We start from the raw sequence: 18,976 nt of genomic DNA, 5'->3' as shown, positions 1-18,976 counted from the left end.
ATAAAACTCCTCTAAGCACTCCATTTTGTCAAGCATTTTTTTAAAGTGAACATACTCTCTTTTGTTTGTTTTTTTCTTCTAGTGAGAGAAGGTAAATGCATTGTTTGCTGTAACAGCTTTTGCCACGGAATACTGTTCGAATTTACTGTAAAGAAAATTTTGGCGTTTGTCATATTTATCAGCTTTAGAGAATTTGGCTAATTTTCCAGAAATTTTCTTATAGAAGGGAATTTATATTCAGATTCAACCAACATTTCTTAAGTGACTCCTGTGTGCTCAACACATGTTTTGGGGGTGTCCAGTTTGTTTTATTTTTGTTTGTTTTTTTTTTACCCCAGGAACTAGGATAATTTTATTCATAATCCAATTGACAGACTTAATCTTGTGGTTATTTGTTATATATTCAGCCTGTTTATTCATCCATAAAATGAGACAGGTAAATGAAGGGGATATGAAGAACAAACGTGCTTTATGCAGTGTGCCTCAAATATATTTTGCTTCTAAAGATGTTCCCATAAATATCTCCTGAAATATACCTTTGCCCTGCCTTTCCAGTTCCTCATGGCCTCTATCTCAGGCTAGTCTCCAGACTGGTCAAGCTAGTCTCCAGACTGGTCCACACTAGCAAGCCTTACTAATTCCTGAGTATGCCAATGCCAGTAGATCTTTCTGACCACTTACAGGTCTGTGTCATACCTCTACTCTGAAACTTTCATTTCCACCGTATAAACCCAAGGCCTTTTATCCTGGAATTCAAGATCTCCACAAGCCAACACCTGCATCCCTCCAGAGCCTCTGATACCCCTCTCTTTTCATAGGTCCCCTTCTAAACAGGTTCCTCTCAGTACGCCTTACCAGGCTCTATAAAGTCCTACCTCAGCCCTTTCCTACCGCTTCATCACAAACCTAGTGTATCTTCCTATGGCCCTTTCTTTCTTCAAGGCCCTCATCAATTCCTACCTCTTCCATGAACTCTACGCTGCCTTGTATTGGTCTTTATGTTTTCCATGAGTATGTATTGGATTACCACAAAGAGATTTCAGAGCTTTTCAAGCCTGGGGCCTTGTCTTTGTATCCTCACTGGGTAGCACACAATCTCATTCATGCAGGGGTAATAGATACTTGTGTTTTGTAATGATGACAATAACAGTGAGGTTTAATTGTCTCCTTTAGAGAGCTTCAGAAGACAACTGTCTAGTTTCTAGCAAGGATTGTTGAATCAGGTAGCTGATTTCTCTTATTCTCCCTTCGGAGGCAGTAGAGGAAGTCAGCAGATGTCTTTCTGAGTCCGCTCTCATGCCAGCTCTGCTGGCATTTGTAATCAACTCCTCCCTAGCTATCTTGGTCGTATTTTGAAATATGAAAAACAGAGACCTTGGGATGTCCACTTTTCTGTTAGTAGGGTGCTGAACATCAGAGACTTAAGAAAACCCTTTCAGTCTTCCCGTTCAATGGCTATTCCTGTGCCTTGGTGAATCAGCACTTTAGCGGGGGCATCATCACTTCATTTCAGCTCCAGGGAAGGAGTTTTGCTTTCTGAAGTTCTGTGAGAGCAGGAAAGCAAGGGTTGTACACTGAACTTAGTGAGGAGGGCAAAGTAGATGGAAGAAAAACCATAGAGAGAATTCACTCAGAGAAAAGCGGAACTGAACAGCAAAATGTGTAAGCAGCTTCCCCTCCTCCTGCATGTCCTAGAAATTACAGTCTTGCTGGTATGCCCTTTCTTCATTTAAGGACACACAGACACACAAAATAAAACCCAAACCAGTGAACTGAAAGAGTGAGTCACGCCAGCCAGGCCTCCGCCAAGCTAGTCAATTAAAGTGCAAGACCAGTTCTGTGCTTTTCTTAGACCCTGAACTACTGTCTGACTTTCTTCCTGAATATTTTTGATAGGAAAAAAGTATATGCTGATTTCTGAGCAAGTTGATGTATATTGGCTCTCTTCTCATAAAAAGTTTCTAATCTTCCTTCAGAGGACTATTGAATAATTAAATGGGTTACTTGTCCCATGGAGGTCAAATCAGTCATCCTATGGTTTTGCAATGTGTGTCTTACCATTAAGCTTTTGCTTTTATTCTCATGTTGTGTATTCTTGGGAAACATATTTGACCTAGATTTCTTCCTGAGTGCTTTATTGTTTTTTCTTAACAGGGAACGGGTATGGCAATCCCCGAAACTCACCAGGTCTGCTGGTCTCACCTGGTAACTTGAACAAGAATATGCAAGCAAAATCTCCTCCCCCAATGAATTTAGGAATGAATAACCGTAAACCAGATCTCCGAGTTCTTATTCCACCAGGCAGCAAGAATACGATGCCATCAGTGGTAATACAAAACTACATTTTAAATAAATATTGATAATGTTTTGTATATGTTTTGCTGTTTTTATGTTTGTCTAACTTGATGAATTACTTACATTCTCCCAGAAAATGAACACATCAGTGCCATTGACAGAGCGTTGCTTGTATTTAGCTATTATTTCTGGTAACTGGTTTGCATTTCCCTTTTCCGTGTTAAAAAAAAAAAAAAATCTAGTGAACTTCACTAGGCTGATGTTCTAGGACAAGAAAAACATTTTCTTTTAAGGCTTTCAATTTATAGCTGGAAAAAAATTACACACTACTATCAGTCAATCTCTATGTCCCATAAGCAGAGTAATAATAGGTAATAAGGTACTTCATAACATAGTATTTTTACAATATTTATTTCCTCAACATGCTGACAATGAAAAAATACTTTCCATAATTTCTAAATGAACTTTCTCCTGTTAATTAGCGAATCCTTTCTTAGATGTATTGCAATGATAATATCTAATACATCACATGCCTGCACACTACCTCAATTCATCTTTCCATATATGTACTTCATGAAAATAGCTATCTCTCAAAAGCAAATTGTGTTAAAATCCTAGGCATTTTAAGAACAAAGGTTATATTTTACATCAAAAAACAATTGTAGCACCTCTAAGAAAGATAAATAAATAAGAAATTTTAAATAGAGATTATATCCCCAGACGCTGTCATTTTTCTTTCTTCTGGGTCTGCATGCCTAAGATGAAGATAATGTTGTGGGACCAAATTCAACAACCAAGAGCCTTACATCAGTGTTCTACAAATTAGCTTTGCTTAAGAGCAAGAACGTTTAACACCAAGATTCAGTAGACAAATTTAGATCACTCTGCAAACACATTTCTTTTTTTTTTTTTTTTTTGCTTTCTCTGCTCTGTGGCAAGCTTCAGGGTACAACAGTCCTGCGAGATGATTAGTTTATTATGGCACAGTGCAGATTAATTTTGAATATCAACCAAAAAAATCACATAATATGCAACATTCCCTTCAGAAAAAACTGGGTCTAATAAATATAACCTCCTACAGGGCTACATCCAAGCAGTGTGGGCCGTGCATGGCAAGCCATCTCTATCAACAGATTTATTCCAGGTCCCTTAAAACTGATGCTGTCCCAGGGAATCTGTGATGGGTCAGTTAGGTCCCTCTCTGGCAGCCAGGTGTAGCTCCCCTTCCTCCAGCAAGTGAGGATTCGAAGCACAGTCTTTTTTTTTTTTTGCCTTCAAAATGGGGTGATGAAATAATGAACATTGAGACACTGACCTGGGCTGAAAACCGGGTAGATTTGTCTTCACATTTGAGACAAACAGCTCATTAAGGGAAACAAAGAATGTCTTTGTAAGGAGTTATCTTTGGAGTCTGGGTTTTAAAACTGTTTAAACTGTTGTGTCTATCGGAAGATGCTTTTCCTTTTGTTGAAAAGATTTTGCCCAATTATAAATATTTATGGACACTAATTAATAAAACTCCTTCCGCATGCTCTCAGTCTGAGGATGTCGACCTGCTTTTGGTAAGTGGTGAGAGCGCTTCCCTCAAATGGCATGTGCAAAGCTACTTTTAGGAAGAGGTGGTAGCTTTGATAAAATTGAAAGATATTGGAAGTTACCACAGTATGTCAACATTGATTATGTTTAAATACCATTAATTTCTGGCATCACTCACAGGTGGAAAGAATGTCAGGTTATTTTTTTTCTGTTTCAATATTTTAGGACAATTTACAGTAAAATTCAAACAAAAATATTCTTTCATTATATAAAACTAAAATATTTCTTCTTCTGGGAATTAAAGTCTCATGATTTTAAGTTTATATGGGGAATCTTTTATCTCTTTACTGTAATGAGTTAAATATTCGCATTAGCTGCTTTGCCATCTAGTTTGAGGGAAGTTTTAGAAGAATCTGAACAAAGTGGTCAGAGCACCACCTGCTGGTCGGAATATAACATGAGCCCCTACTCATTTGCTCTCTGCTGTATGTAGAACTGAACATAAAAACTACCATGGTTGATTTTAATTTTTTAAAAATTTGCATTTGAATAAAAACTGAAACAATGGAAGTACAGTATACATATTTCATCAGTTTTCAACATAGTCTGTTTTTACCCATAATAAAGCTATGGTACTTGTTACTAGTTCTGTTGCCTAGGAGATACTGATGTAATGGGTTACTATGGCAACAGCTGGTCTCTTGAAGGATTGTAAATGATAGGGTTGGCAGAGTTCATAGAGACACATGTTAAATGATTAATTTCATGAGATTTGTACCAAGTTATCTCTTTATGTGCAAAACTAATACTGAAATCTAATATTTTTAACTTTTAAAAATATTCCATCAGTAATGTCTTTTTATTTACTTTAAAAGAATCAAAGGATAAATAACTCCCAGTCGGCTCAGTCATTGGCTACCCCAGTGGTTTCTGTAGCAACTCCTACTTTACCAGGACAAGGAATGGGAGGATATCCATCAGCCATTTCAACAACATATGGTACCGGTGAGTAGCTTTGTCATGTGCAATTAGTACACTAAATACTTTTTATTGAAAAGCAAGATGAAAAAGTTATCTTTTACTCTGTTAGGAAGCTTTATTTAGGGCCTGTGCTGTCCACAGCACTGCAACATTACCATTCTTTACTAAGACAAAGTGAATATCCACGTTTTTCTTTCTTAACTGACTGAGAGTTTTATTTACGCAACCTGAGTTCAAAATAGAAGCACACTTTCAAGAAAATTGAGCTATTTCTTTGATGTAATAAAAAGCTCACTTTCTCAGGATTGTTTAACATTTGTACATCATCAAATATGTACATACCTTTATACTAGATTGTAGTTCTAATAAACTAGAATTGTAGACTATGTTACTTCAAAGCATTCATGGAATACTTATTTTTGGTTTATAGTATATTCCTTTTAAATTAAAATTATCGCTGATGCTTTATCTCCCCTCCTCCCAAAATCAAAAATATATGTAACAATGATAATCCTAATAGAATATTTTGGAAATTGAAAATGTTTATTCCGTTTAGCATTTGATAATTTCTGAATTTAATATTTCCCCTTATTGTTTTATTCTTTTAATCTAGAGTACTCTCTGAGTAGTGCAGACCTGTCATCTCTGTCTGGGTTTAACACCGCCAGCGCTCTTCACCTTGGTTCAGTAACTGGCTGGCAACAGCAACACCTACATAACATGCCACCATCTGCCCTCAGTCAATTGGGGTAAGCAATTTTATTTTTTATAGTATAATTTTAGAATGCATTTTAAAAAACAAATGGCGATCTCTAAATATGTGCTTTAATATCCCATTAGAGGGTGTAAAATTCTACTTTATTGAAATCCAAGTGTAATTTTCCAATCAATACTTTTCAAGTAGCTTAAATCTTGTATACCTGTTTTTTTAAGAGGACAGCGAGCTCTGTAATAATGAGGTAAATTGTTTCCTTATTGTTTTAGGCTACATTTGTTTCCACTTCTATCAGTGATAGAATTTTTATTTAGTTTTCACACAGTTCATCTGGGACTTAAGAAGGCATTTATAGGCCGGGCGCGGTGGCTCACGCCTGTAATCCCAGCACTTTGGGAGGCCGAGGCGGGCGGATCACAAGGTCAGGAGATCGAGACCACGGTGAAACCCCGTCTCTACTAAAAATACAAAAAATTAGCCGGGCGCGGTGGCGGGCGCCTGTAGTCCCAGCTACTCAGGAGGCTGAGGCAGGAGAATGGCGTGAACCCGGGAGGCGGAGCTTGCAGTGAGCCGAGATCGCGCCACTGCACTCCAGCCTGGGCGACAGAGCGAGACTCCGTCTCAAAAAACAAAAACAAAAAAAAAAAAAAAAAGAAGGCATTTATAGTATAAGCTTAGATATTTGAGAATCTTTCTTTTTTCACATAAACCATATAGTTTATGCCAATGTTAACCTAATACACGTAGGAACAACTAGTCATTTGATATACAAGCTTCATATATTTATAATGTATTCATAGTATAGTTGTATACTTATAGATATTGTATGAAATAGATGTATATAATACTAATTAGTACATATAATACTAATTTCCTAAATTTGGGTATAAAAATAATTTTTGTTTTATGTAGTCGTAGGATGTATCTTTCTGCCCCCTTGTGGTAGTTTTCAGATATGTCTTTATCATAGAAATGACTCCTGTCATTTATCTGTGGAAACGTTCAAACCTTTAAAAAGCTCTGAATTCACAATTCACACTACTTCATATAAAACAAATCATTTTTTTAAAAAGCTTAAAACGTAAACTGAAAGCCTGACTGTCAATTTAATAAGTCCAAAATTGCAATTAATCTTCAAAAGAAAATACCAGGAGCATATAAAATATTTAAAGATAACAAGCTTTTATATTTTAAAAATATTCTGTATGCCTAGCCCACTTTTACTTTTCTGCTTAGCCATTTGGTTATCATTAATCAATTAGCTGTATTAGTTAACTAGTTATATATCCGTATTTCTAAGGAGATAGTGAGAATAAAACATTGATTAGTATAAAAGTCACTGATATATACCACAACTTTGTGTCTCTTATGTCTGCTGGTGCCCTCTCTCCCCACCCACTAGCTTTCACATGATACTGATTTAGCATATATTAGTGTTGTGATTATGAAATATTCATCCATACACTGTTTGCTTATGTTCATCCTACCCACTAATCTTTGTCATTGAAAATCTAACCTTTCATTTAAATAGTAAGATAAATTCACATGACACTGTTGCTCAGCTTTCTTGAAAGATAGTTAACTTTGAAGATACATTATGTATTGATCAGCAACAGAGTTTTATCTTTTTAGGACACTTAAATTTTCTCTGGAATGTTAGCTATTCAAGTAGACATTAATTGTGGGAACCTTTTCAGGTAATTATCACCAAGCATAATACCATCCAGGCAACTAAAAAATATGTACATGTATACATATTTTGTACAAAATATCTACTGCCATGGCTTAGCAAGGAATCCACTGAACATGATTCTTGTCAAAAATAAACATAACCGTTTATTTCCCATTTTTTTCACAAAATTAATCCATTATAGGGCTAGATTTCCCTGAAAGTTGTCAACATCAAAAGCCATATTATTTTCTCTGAATGTGGCTTTTTTTGTTTTCAATAGTACCTGATAATTTACATTTTTACATATAAACACATATTTATTTACATATTTTAACTCTACTACAATTTTAAAACTCTTTTCTATTACAAAGGAAGAATCTAATTCTCTGCTGCCTCTAATAGAGGTTTCAGTAAATGAGAAAGGAGGGACAGCCCTAGACTAGAAAGGAACTGAATTACAACAGCCAAAGATGAAACATTTTGTTCAGCTCCCGGTTCCTTTCAACACTGAATTTCGTTGTGCTTAATTTGACTCTTAGTTTTATCTGTGAGTTTTAGTTGCACTTAATCATGTCCCTTACCCCTCAAATCAATGGAATGACCCTTCCAGTCCTTTCACTGTTGGCCCTCCTCTCTCTCTGCTTCACACACACTTTCTCTCCCTCTCACAATCACATACAGAGTAGCTTTTTGAAAGGAGGTTCCTTCACATGGACTACCTCATGTTCACACGATAAAATGTTAAACAGGTTTTTTTTTTTTAAATCCCAAGCTGCAATACTTATGTAAAGTAATTTACATGAGCGTCCTTAATTCTTTACAGTGTAAATCAATATAAAAAGAATTGATACATTTTCCAGGCCAAAGTTGTCTCATAGATTTGTGTTGCGGGCTCACATTCTTTTGGCTAGAGACAATGTTCATAGCAGAGTGGAATATATTTCAGCACCACCAAAGTAGATAATCCCAAAGCCCAAGATGGTTACCACAATTCTTTCTCAAAATTGCAAAACTATAAATAGAGTTCTTCATATTTCGCCCATGGAAAAAAGTTCATTTTGTCCTTTGGAGCTTTAAGTCTTCAAAGCTGTACTTTTAAAACCTAGTATCTGGTTTTATCTAACCAAGCTAAGTAAACAGCACAAATTGATTTGCTATAGGGAGAGAGATGGCTGACAGAGGAACTTGCTATCAAGAGTTAATGAAAGTCCTTTGAATACTAATATTTGATTTAGAGTAACACTAAGTTTTAGTGTTTTTCTAAACTACCACCTATAAAAAGGGCAACCTGTTTTCTGGAAGCATTTCCATACGTCATCTTTGTCGATGTGGGTGTTCAGTACATACTGAGAGAGAGAGAACTCCGAGTAGAGATGACTTATAAAAGGTTAGGTTAAATATAGTTTGATAGTCTAATTTCCAGGTGGAGGCAGTAAAAAATTTGAATAAAACTATCCAGTCATGTTTGATTTCTGAACAATTATGGGAAAGGGTAGGAGTTTTCCCAATTCGAAAGCATCTGTAATAGATGAAAATTTGCATAGAGGACTTGATATGGGTAACTTGCATATCTGGCTTCTATCTCCCCACCCACCTCTTTATCACCCACCCACACATATGCAGTATTTCACAATTATCCAGGTCTATAATTATTCGTGTCTATATTTTGTTCTTAAGAACAAGTAGACCAACATGCTTATATCTGAACCTAGCATATATACAGTTAAGTTATTTTAATGCTGCTTTTTTCTCTTCAAGAAAATACTTCTTTGTTAACAGATACTAGCCATTCTATTTTGTATCCTATGTCACAGTATAATGAAGCTGAATCTAAGATATCACTTGCATTTTATTACTGTGGATTTAGTCCCCAGAATTACTCAAAATGCTTCATGTATGTTTTCAGTGTCAAATGAAATTCCACCAAAAGATAAATTTAAGCTAGTCTGTTTGTAGAAAGGGATAACCAGTAATTGTTACATCTTTCATGGGAAAGATATGCAGCTAAACCTATACAGACCAGTTAACACAGGGAGATGAAGCAAAGAGGTGACTAATGCAGCTTCCAAAAACTGCGTTAAAGAAACAGAATTTTGGTTATATTATTTTTCCTTACCTTATCTAGATTAACTGTTAGACTGTCCAACTCACCAATTTTTTCTTCTAATTTTCTATGTCACCCTCCCTGTGAAGACACAATCTATATGTCAAAGGGCAAGCCAAAGTATTTATTGATATATCACTTTTTATTTTCAGGCTCCTAATTCATATTCATTATTAAACAGTTGTGTGATTCATAGCAGAAACATTTAATTAAATTTTAGTGATATAGTCTTTCCTAGAGCCAGGAAAATTCTTTATTCCAGAAATCAAAAGACGATTTCCTCTAACATCAAAATGAATCACTAAGTAACTTTGAACCAAGATAAAATAGTCTACCATTATGGATCCTTTTGAAATACAGGAGTTCCCTTTCCCCATTTTAACAAGGCTTATTTAATTAAAATTTTGGAAAATTAGTAAACTGATAAAGACTATAAAATAATAAGCTACAAATAAATAGCTCCAAATATAAACAGGTATTTGAAAATTATATACACTTAGTGTAGTTTCTTTATGTAAATGCTAACACTGCTTTGATTATATAAGATCATAAAAGGTAGAGAAAGAAACGCTTATTAAGGAAACAAATAATTCTCCTTTATATTATTCTCTACATTAGCTCACCTATTTATTAATAGAAGGAAAGTAATTCTTTGCCAGTAGGTGGTGCTTTTGTACAAAACATCACTCAAAGATAAACTCGTTTCTGACTAATTTTATATCACTATACATCTTGAGTTTGTATCACATCTCCCAAAAAGCCAGCCCCAAGTTACTCCACTTTTTTTCTGAAATATATACTTTTTCTCTCAGTGCTCATAATGACATTGTTAGTCCCAACTAGTTCTCTCCACTGGAAAGCAGCGTAATTACATACATTAGTAAGTAGGCTCGCTTTCCTTTGTTTAAAATGGGTGTGTCTGTATGGATAATTCTTCACTTGGATTCTTCCTCAATAAAAGAGAGTACCGTACTCCCTTGACAATATAGTCAAGTAATCCTGACTCTAGCTGTGGAAGTCAGTGTAATCAGTGTAAGAAGAGTAAAAGCATCTTAAAATTGATGCCAGCAATGTCACTATGGTTTATCCTGATCAAAGTCATTGTGATTGCTCATCTACACTTAAGGGCTTAATGCTTTTTTCCTCTAGAATTCCAAGTTTCTAAATTTTCCCAGATTTTGGAAGAAGGAAAAATTATTCTCTCTGGGAATATATGAGGATTAAGGATTATAAACACAGTAAAATCACACTACATCCTTCTTCGCAACAAGCTTTCCTTAGGCAACACCAGATTCATCGACTAATACCAATGATACATAAGAGGAGTGGTAGCTTAAGAATTCCATCAGGGAGTGACTAGCATTAATAAAATTGAGGTAATTGTGGAACACAGAGTATTTTCATCTCACCTAACTGCAAAAGGATGAAGAAAGTCAAATTATCAGTTTTAATGGAGTAGAAAGTCTAAGTGTTTTAAAACCAACATTTAAACTTTCTGCAGAAAATTTTCAATTTCCCTCACCTTTTCCCTTTTTTCCACCTCCCATGCTTTTTACCAGATACAGTTATTGTGTAGCATTTGAGTTCTAGTCATTTAAAATTTGAACTCCCTTCACTTTCTCTGAAGACTATGTAACTCCATCTGTATGTGCTTATTAATTAGAGGCAAATATTTATATTGATAATAAGCTTTTAAAATTAATATTCAAACACAAGCATTAGTAAATCAAGGAAGTCTAATTCCAGAGCTAAACACTGTATCTAAAGGCTTAGAAATTTAATTTTTGGAACTAGTCTAGGGATAGAGTCCACGAACACAGAAAATGCTTTTTCCATTGTGTCTTAAACCTTTCTGAAATGGTAAACTGAATGTTTAGGGAGCCTGTCAGAGACTAGAGATATATTTCATGAGGCCTGGACCAGTTAAATATTGTAATTACTACCGGGCAAATCAACAAAGGCATCCTAAATCGCCCTAAGAAGGCGATGCCCTTATGTGCTTCCAAGCACGTTCTCTTCACTCTGGGCATGCTCTGGTGTCTATGCGAGTCTTTAAGCTGATGTTTGATGTAATTGTGAGTTCCTGGGGCCTCCAGGCCTCCTTCATCTGTAACTGGGTTTCCTTTCCTCCTACAGAGCTTGCACTAGCACTCATTTATCTCAGAGTTCAAATCTCTCCCTGCCTTCTACTCAAAGCCTCAACATCAAGTCAGAACCTGTTTCTCCTCCTAGAGACCGTACCACCACCCCTTCGAGATACCCACAACACACGCGCCACGAGGCGGGGAGATCTCCTGTTGACAGCTTGAGCAGCTGTAGCAGTTCGTACGACGGGAGCGACCGAGAGGATCACCGGAACGAATTCCACTCCCCCATTGGACTCACCAGACCTTCGCCGGACGAAAGGGAAAGTCCCTCAGTCAAGCGCATGCGACTTTCTGAAGGATGGGCAACATGATCAGATTATTACTTACTAGTTTTTTTTTTTTTTCTTGCAGTGTGTGTGTGTGCTATACCTTAATGGGGAAGGGGGGTCGATATGCATTATATGTGCCGTGTGTGGAAAAAAAAAAGTCAGGTACTCTGTTTTGTAAAAGTACTTTTAAATTGCCTCAGTGATACAGTATAAAGATAAACAGAAATGCTGAGATAAGCTTAGCACTTGAGTTGTACAACAGAACACTTGTACAAAATAGATTTTAAGGCTAACTTCTTTTCACTGTTGTGCTCCTTTGCAAAATGTATGTTACAATAGATAGTGTCATGTTGCAGGTTCAACGTTATTTACATGTAAATAGACAAAAGGAAACATTTGCCAAAAGCGGCAGATCTTTACTGAAAGAGAGAGCAGCTGTTATGCAACATATAGAAAAATGTATAGATGCTTGGACAGACCCGGTAATGGGTGGCCATTGGTAAATGTTAGGAACACGCCAGGTCACCTGACATACCAAGAATGCTCACAAACCTGCAGGCATATCATTGGCGTATGGCACTCATTAAAAAGGATCAAAGACCATTAAAAGAGGACCATACCTATTTAAAAAAAAATGTGGAGTTGGAGGGCTAACGTATTTAATTAAATAAATAAATCTGGGTCTGCATCTCTTATTAAATAAAAATATAAAAATATGTACATTACATTTTGCTTATTTTCATATAAAAGGTAAGACAGAGTTTGCAAAGCATTTGTGGCTTTTTGTAGTTTACTTAAGCCAAAATGTGTTTTTTTCCCCTTGATAGCTTCGCTAATATTTTAAACAGTCCTGTAAAAAACCAAAAAGGACTTTTTGTATAGAAAGCACTACCCTAAGCCATGAAGAACTCCATGCTTTGCTAACCAAGATAACTGTTTTCTCTTTGTAGAAGTTTTGTTTTTGAAATGTGTATTTCTAATTATATAAAATATTAAGAATCTTTTAAAAAAATCTGTGAAATTAACATGCTTGTGTATAGCTTTCTAATATATATAATATTATGGTAATAGCAGAAGTTTTGTTATCTTAATAGCGGGAGGGGGGTATATTTGTGCAGTTGCACATTTGAGTAACTATTTTCTTTCTGTTTTCTTTTACTCTGCATACATTTTATAAGTTTAAGGTCAGCTGTCAAAAGGATAACCTGTGGGGTTAGAACATATCACATTGCAACACCCTAAATTGTTTTTAATACATTAACAATCTATTGGGTCAACTGACATCCATTGTATATACTAGTTTCTTTCATGCTATTTTTATTTTGTTTTTTGCATTTTTATCAAATGCAGGGCCCCTTTCTGATCTCACCATTTCACCATGCATCTTGGAATTCAGTAAGTGCATATCCTAACTTGCCCATATTCTAAATCATCTGGTTGGTTTTCAGCCTAGAATTTGATACGCTTTTTAGAAATATGCCCAGAATAGAGAAGCTATGTTGGGGCACATGTCCTGCAAATATGGCCCTAGAAACAAGTGATATGGAATTTACTTGGTGAATAAGTTATAAATTCCCACAGAAGAAAAATGTGAAAGACTGGGTGCTAGACAAGAAGGAAGCAGGTAAAGGGATAGTTGCTTTGTCATCCGTTTTTAATTATTTTAACTGACCCTTGACAATCTTGTCAGCAATATAGGACTGTTGAACAATCCCGGTGTGTCAGGACCCCCAAATGTCACTTCTGCATAAAGCATGTATGTCATCTATTTTTTCTTCAATAAAGAGATTTAATAGCCATTTCAAGAAATCCCATAAAGAACCTCTCTATGTCCCTTTTTTTAATTTAAAAAAATGACTCTTGTCTAATATTCGTCTATAAGGGATTAATTTTCAGACCCTTTAATAAGTGAGTGCCATAAGAAAGTCAATATATATTGTTTAAAAGATATTTCAGTCTAGGAAAGATTTTCCTTCTCTTGGAATGTGAAGATCTGTCGATTCATCTCCAATCATATGCATTGACATACACAGCAAAGAAGATATAGGCAGTAATATCAACACTGCTATATCATGTGTAGGACATTTCTTATCCATTTTTTCTCTTTTACTTGCATAGTTGCTATGTGTTTCTCATTGTAAAAGGCTGCCGCTGGGTGGCAGAAGCCAAGAGACCTTATTAACTAGGCTATATTTTTCTTAACTTGATCTGAAATCCACAATTAGACCACAATGCACCTTTGGTTGTATCCATAAAGGATGCTAGCCTGCCTTGTACTAATGTTTTATATACTAAAAAAAAAAAAATCTATCAACCATTTCATATATATCCCACTACTCAAGGTATCCATGGATGGAACATGAAAGAATAACATTTATGCAGAGGAAAAACAAAAACATCCCTGAAAATATACACACTCATACACACACACGCACAGGGGAAAAAAATAAGAAAATCATTTTCCTCACCATAGACTTGATCCCATCCTTACAACCCATCCTTCTAACTTGATGTGTATAAAATATGCAAACATGTCACAAATGTTCTTTGTCATTTCAAAATACTTTAGTATATCAATATCAGTAGATACCAGTGGGTGGGAAAGGGTCATTATATGAAAATATGAAGAAATAGCCATATTAGTTTTTTAACCTGCAATTTGCCTCAGCAACAAAGAAAAAGTGAATTTTTAATGTTGAAGATAAAGTAAGCTAAAGTACCAGCAGAAGCCTTGGCTATTTATAGCAGTTCTGACAATAGTTTTATAAGAACATGAAGAGAACAGAATCACTTGAAAATGGATGCCAGTCATCTCTTGTTCCCACTACTGAATTCTTATAAAGTGGTGGCATGATAGCGAAGGGATAATCTGAGAATTTTTTAAAGATGATTTAATGAGAAGAAGCACAATTTTGATTGTGATGAGTCACTTTCTGTAAACAATCTTGGTCTATCTTTACCCTTATACCTTATCTGTAATTTACCATTTATTGTATTTGCAAAGCTAGTATGGTTTTTAATCACAGTAAATCCTTTGTATTCCAGACTTTAGGGCAGAGCCCTGAGGGAGTATTATTTTACATAACCCGTCCTAGAGTAACATTTTAGGCAACATTCTTCATTGCAAGTAAAAGAACCATAAGTGGCATTTTACACGGCTGCAAGTATTGTTATATCTAATCCTATTTTAAAAGACTTTTAGTAATATGAAGCTTGAATGCTGGTAACAGTGATGCAATATACACAAGCTGCACAACCTGTATATTGTATGCATTGCCGCGTGGAGGCTGTTTATTTCAACCTTTTTAAAAATTGTGTTTTTTAGTAAAATGGCTTATTTTTTCCCAAAGGTGGAATTTAGCATTTTGTAATGATGAATATAAAAATACCTGTCATCCTCAGATCATTTAAAGGTTAACTAAAGTGAGAATGAAGAAACAAAATTCCAAGACACTTTTTAAAAGAATGTCTGCCCTCACACACTTTTATGTATTTGTTTTTCTTACATGCCCATCTTTTAACTTAGAGATAGCATTTTTTGCCCTCTTTATTTTGTTGTTTGTTTTTCCAGAGAGTAAATGCTTTGTAGTTCTTTCTTTAAAAAACATTTTTTTTAAAGAAGAAGCCACTTGAACCCTCAATAAAGGCTGTTGCCTAAGCATGGCATACTTCATCTGTTCTCGTTTGTGCCATCTGCCGTGATGTCGTCACTTTTATGGCGTTAATTTCCTGCCACTACAGATCTTTTGAAGATTGCTGGAATACTGGTGTCTGTTAGAATGCTTCAGACTACAGATGTAATTAAAGGCTTTTCTTAATATGTTTTAACCAAAGATGTGGAGCAATCCAAGCCACATATCTTCTACATCAAATTTTTCCATTTTGGTTATTTTCATAATCTGGTATTGCATTTTGCCTTCCCTGTTCATACCTCAAATTGATTCATACCTCAGTTTAATTCAGAGAGGTCAGTTAAGTGACGGATTCTGTTGTGGTTTGAATGCAGTACCAGTGTTCTCTTCAAGCAAAGTAGACCTGGGTCACTGTAGGCGTAGGACTTGGATTGCTTCAGATGGTTTGCTGTATCATTTTTCTTCTTTTTCTTTTCCTGGGGACTTGTTTCCATTAAATGAGAGTAATTAAAATCGCTTGTAAATGAGGGCATACAAGCATTTGCAACAAATATTCAAATAGAGGCTCACAGCGGCATAAGCTGGACTTTGTCGCCACTAGATGACAAGATGTTATAACTAAGTTAAACCACATCTGTGTATCTCAAGGGACTTAATTCAGCTGTCTGTAGTGAATAAAAGTGGGAAATTTTCAAAAGTTTCTCCTGCTGGAAATAAGGTATAATTTGTATTTTGCAGACAATTCAGTAAAGTTACTGGCTTTCTTAGTGATGCAGTGTCCGTGGTGCATTTTTTTAAATTAATGTTTTTCTGTTTAAATTTATTCAATTTTATTGGGTTTTTTAAAAAGCAGCTTATGCCACAAGCACAAATGAGCTTTCTCAGTTTTCAACTCAAACTATTACATGAAAAGACGGATATGTGTGCGTGGGAGGGGTGTGAATTGGATAACAGTTCTTAGGGTATTACAGAATTCAGCCAGTGTTGGAAGTTTAAGGTTCTTATTGAATGGTTCAACTTCTTTATCAAAGAAGTTCCATGAAGATCTCTGATAACCTGTTTAAATGTACAGAATTTTTCAAGTTATTGTGAAAAGCAGTACCATAAAATAAGTTAGTTTTTAACTAAAATCTGTAGGAAGTGTTTCCAAAAGCACTTCCTTTTTCTTCATCAGAGTAATTTCTAAAGGTTGAAAACATGGGCTTATAAATCTGAATACATTAGTGAATTCATACATTTTTAGAGACTATCAAAGATATTCATTATTAACATTCAATAGTAATCTCTAAAGGGGAATGTCCTTAAAAAGATCAATACAAAGATTAAAAACTGAAAAGGAAAACAAGACACCACCAGTTAGCCAGCTGGAGAACTTGGACTCTTGCATTGGTAGTGATATCTGCCCGGAAACAAATGCAGTTCGGAGAAATGTTGCCTATGGCTTCAAAATAACAGTGCTTTTTGCTTTGTTCTCTTGTATTCATTTTCAGCAAACTTTTATTAAGCTATTATTATATGTAACTCATGTGGTGATTCCAGGATGAATGAAGATGTAGCCCTTTATCTTAGGAAACTTATAAACTAATAGGAGATAAAAGGCATTCTCAGGGAAGTCTACGAAGTACTACGCGGGAGCCACTCTGGCCATCCTGGGGCAGAGCAGAGCAGAGGCTCAGATCCTGGACACTTCCTCATCCACCCAGCAGAGGAAGCCTTTCACTTAATTTTGAAGGTGGGCAGGATTGAGAAAGGCCCAGAAGGGGATGAGTTCAAGGCTGTTTGTGGGCATGTGATCCCTGCAGTCACACACGGCCCTACCTTGTGTTTCATTTCGTGTTCTGCTATCATTATCCTGATAATATCCTGGTAATAAAATTATCCTTAATAATTCTATGTTTGAGTTTGAATGTTGTAAGTAAAGTTCAATAGGACAATAAAGCATGTGCCTGAGCAGAGGAAATACACAGGAAAAAGCGAACTGTTTTATATTTTAGTACCTTTAACAGAGGGAACCTTTTGTTTTGCTTTTTCAACAAGGACTTCCACATTTTCATTTTGCAGTGGGCCCTGGAATTATGACACCATCCCTGGATGAGGGCATTTCACAAGGAAGAAATAGTAGATACAAAGGGTACAGAGATAGGAAAGCAAGAGACAAACTTGCAGGAATGGTGGGCCTTTCTGTTTAGGTGAAGTATAGCCGTGTGTAGGGAGCAGTGAGAGACAAGACTGGAAGAGTTAGTTTGCCTCTGACTGTATGTATAATCACAAATTTAAAAGAATTAGGCTTAAGCAATTAATTGAAAGATTTAGGAGAGAGAAAATTGTCAGAATTCAGTAAATGGTTAGATTAATGGTAGGAATGGTGATAGATAAGGAATTGTTAAAGTTTACAGTTTTAGGCTTAAATGATTAGGATCCTAGTAATGTCCAAATTGGAAATTGAGAGGTCACTGCTTTGTGAGGAAGGTAGTCACTTCAGTTTTCAGTATGTTGAGTTAGAATATGAGAATGTTGTAAATAAAGACTTAAACTCAGGATATCAGTAAATGCTGGCCTGATTTGGATGTGTGGGGTTTTTTTTTTCTTTCAATTATGTTTGAAAGTCTGGATTAAATAGAAATACTGAATTTGGCAAGGGAACCCTATTCAGAACACAGCATCTGAATTTTCATCTTGTGATTTGAGAAAACCCTTTTTCCATTTTGTTTGCATATTTCTATGGCATCTTTCCTATGTGTTATCCTTGCAGATTGACTTCTAAACAAGATCCAGTGATGAAGGAGGAAAGCCAAGTTTGCTTCCCTACTGTGCATATCCCTTGGATTCCAGCTGTCCGTATTGCCTGAGAGCAAATATCTCCATCACCGAAAATGAGGCTGCTCTTTAATTTCTCCTGTCTCAAGCACAGCCTCTTTCCTGGGAACTTTTGTTAAGAGTTAGAATTAGGAAATCATGGGAAATGGTCACTGTTTCTCGTCTTAAAGTAGTTTCTGATCTTAACGATAACCTTGGCTGCCAAATCATCAGCTCCATCTCTTACCCAATCTGTATTGCTTCAGACTGGAGGAAGAACTTCCAGCCTTCTTATACCCATTTTTAGTAGCCAACTTCTAGAAAGGATGCTCACCCTTTGAATCTGGCAACTCAGTACAAAGGCCAGACTGAAATGGGAGGAAACACTAGTGGGACAATTCTACATGGAATAAAAAGTAGTTAGGAGAGCACTTTGCTCAAACACTCCAGGGCCAGAAATGTAGGGGCCTTGCTAGTTCCCTTGGCACGTTCCACCAAGGGAGAGCCAGTGCCTGGGAGATTGCAATGGTAGGGGCAACCTGAGGAAACACGCTGAAGTTGGTGTGTGAGTGGGGGCATGACACTAACAGTCCCTTCCCTACAATGGACTTGACCTACATGACCTTATTTAACCTACTTGATGACACTGTGACAAGAGTGCAGTTTTCTTTGAGAGGTCTTGGTTAATAATTAAACCAACTATGCCCCTCACAAGCTAAGTAACATTTGTAAACTTATTTATTCCCTCTAAGCACTGATTTTCTCTAAGTCACAGAGTTTATCACTAACTCAGAGGGTTGCTGAGGCTCCATTAAGACTTAATAGGTGC

The 18,976-nt window shown here is 36.0% G+C and overlaps 1 protein-coding gene across 50 annotated transcripts in view; it reads left to right on the top strand.

Moving 5' to 3' along the window:
* The window catches only part of MEF2C (myocyte enhancer factor 2C), a 184,302-nt gene extending 168,180 nt beyond the window's left edge, over positions 1-16,122 (top strand). For 20 of the 50 annotated variants that reach the window (XM_015140381.3, XM_078003774.1, XM_078003761.1 and 17 more), the window contains 4 exons: positions 2,155-2,327; positions 4,707-4,836; positions 5,426-5,561; positions 11,440-13,537. In XM_015140381.3, coding sequence (XP_014995867.1) covers positions 2,155-2,327; positions 4,707-4,836; positions 5,426-5,561; positions 11,440-11,761 — 761 coding nt within the window. In that variant the 3' untranslated portion in view covers positions 11,762-13,537. 50 annotated transcript variants of the gene reach the window in all.
* The last annotated feature ends 2,854 nt before the right edge of the window (positions 16,123-18,976 follow it).

Source organism: Macaca mulatta, chromosome 6 (assembly GCF_049350105.2).
Source record: "Macaca mulatta isolate MMU2019108-1 chromosome 6, T2T-MMU8v2.0, whole genome shotgun sequence".
Classification (NCBI taxonomy): Eukaryota; Metazoa; Chordata; class Mammalia; order Primates; family Cercopithecidae; genus Macaca; species Macaca mulatta.
The sequence above is the reverse complement of the archived record's forward strand: the minus strand, read 5'-3'. Positions and strand labels throughout refer to the sequence as shown.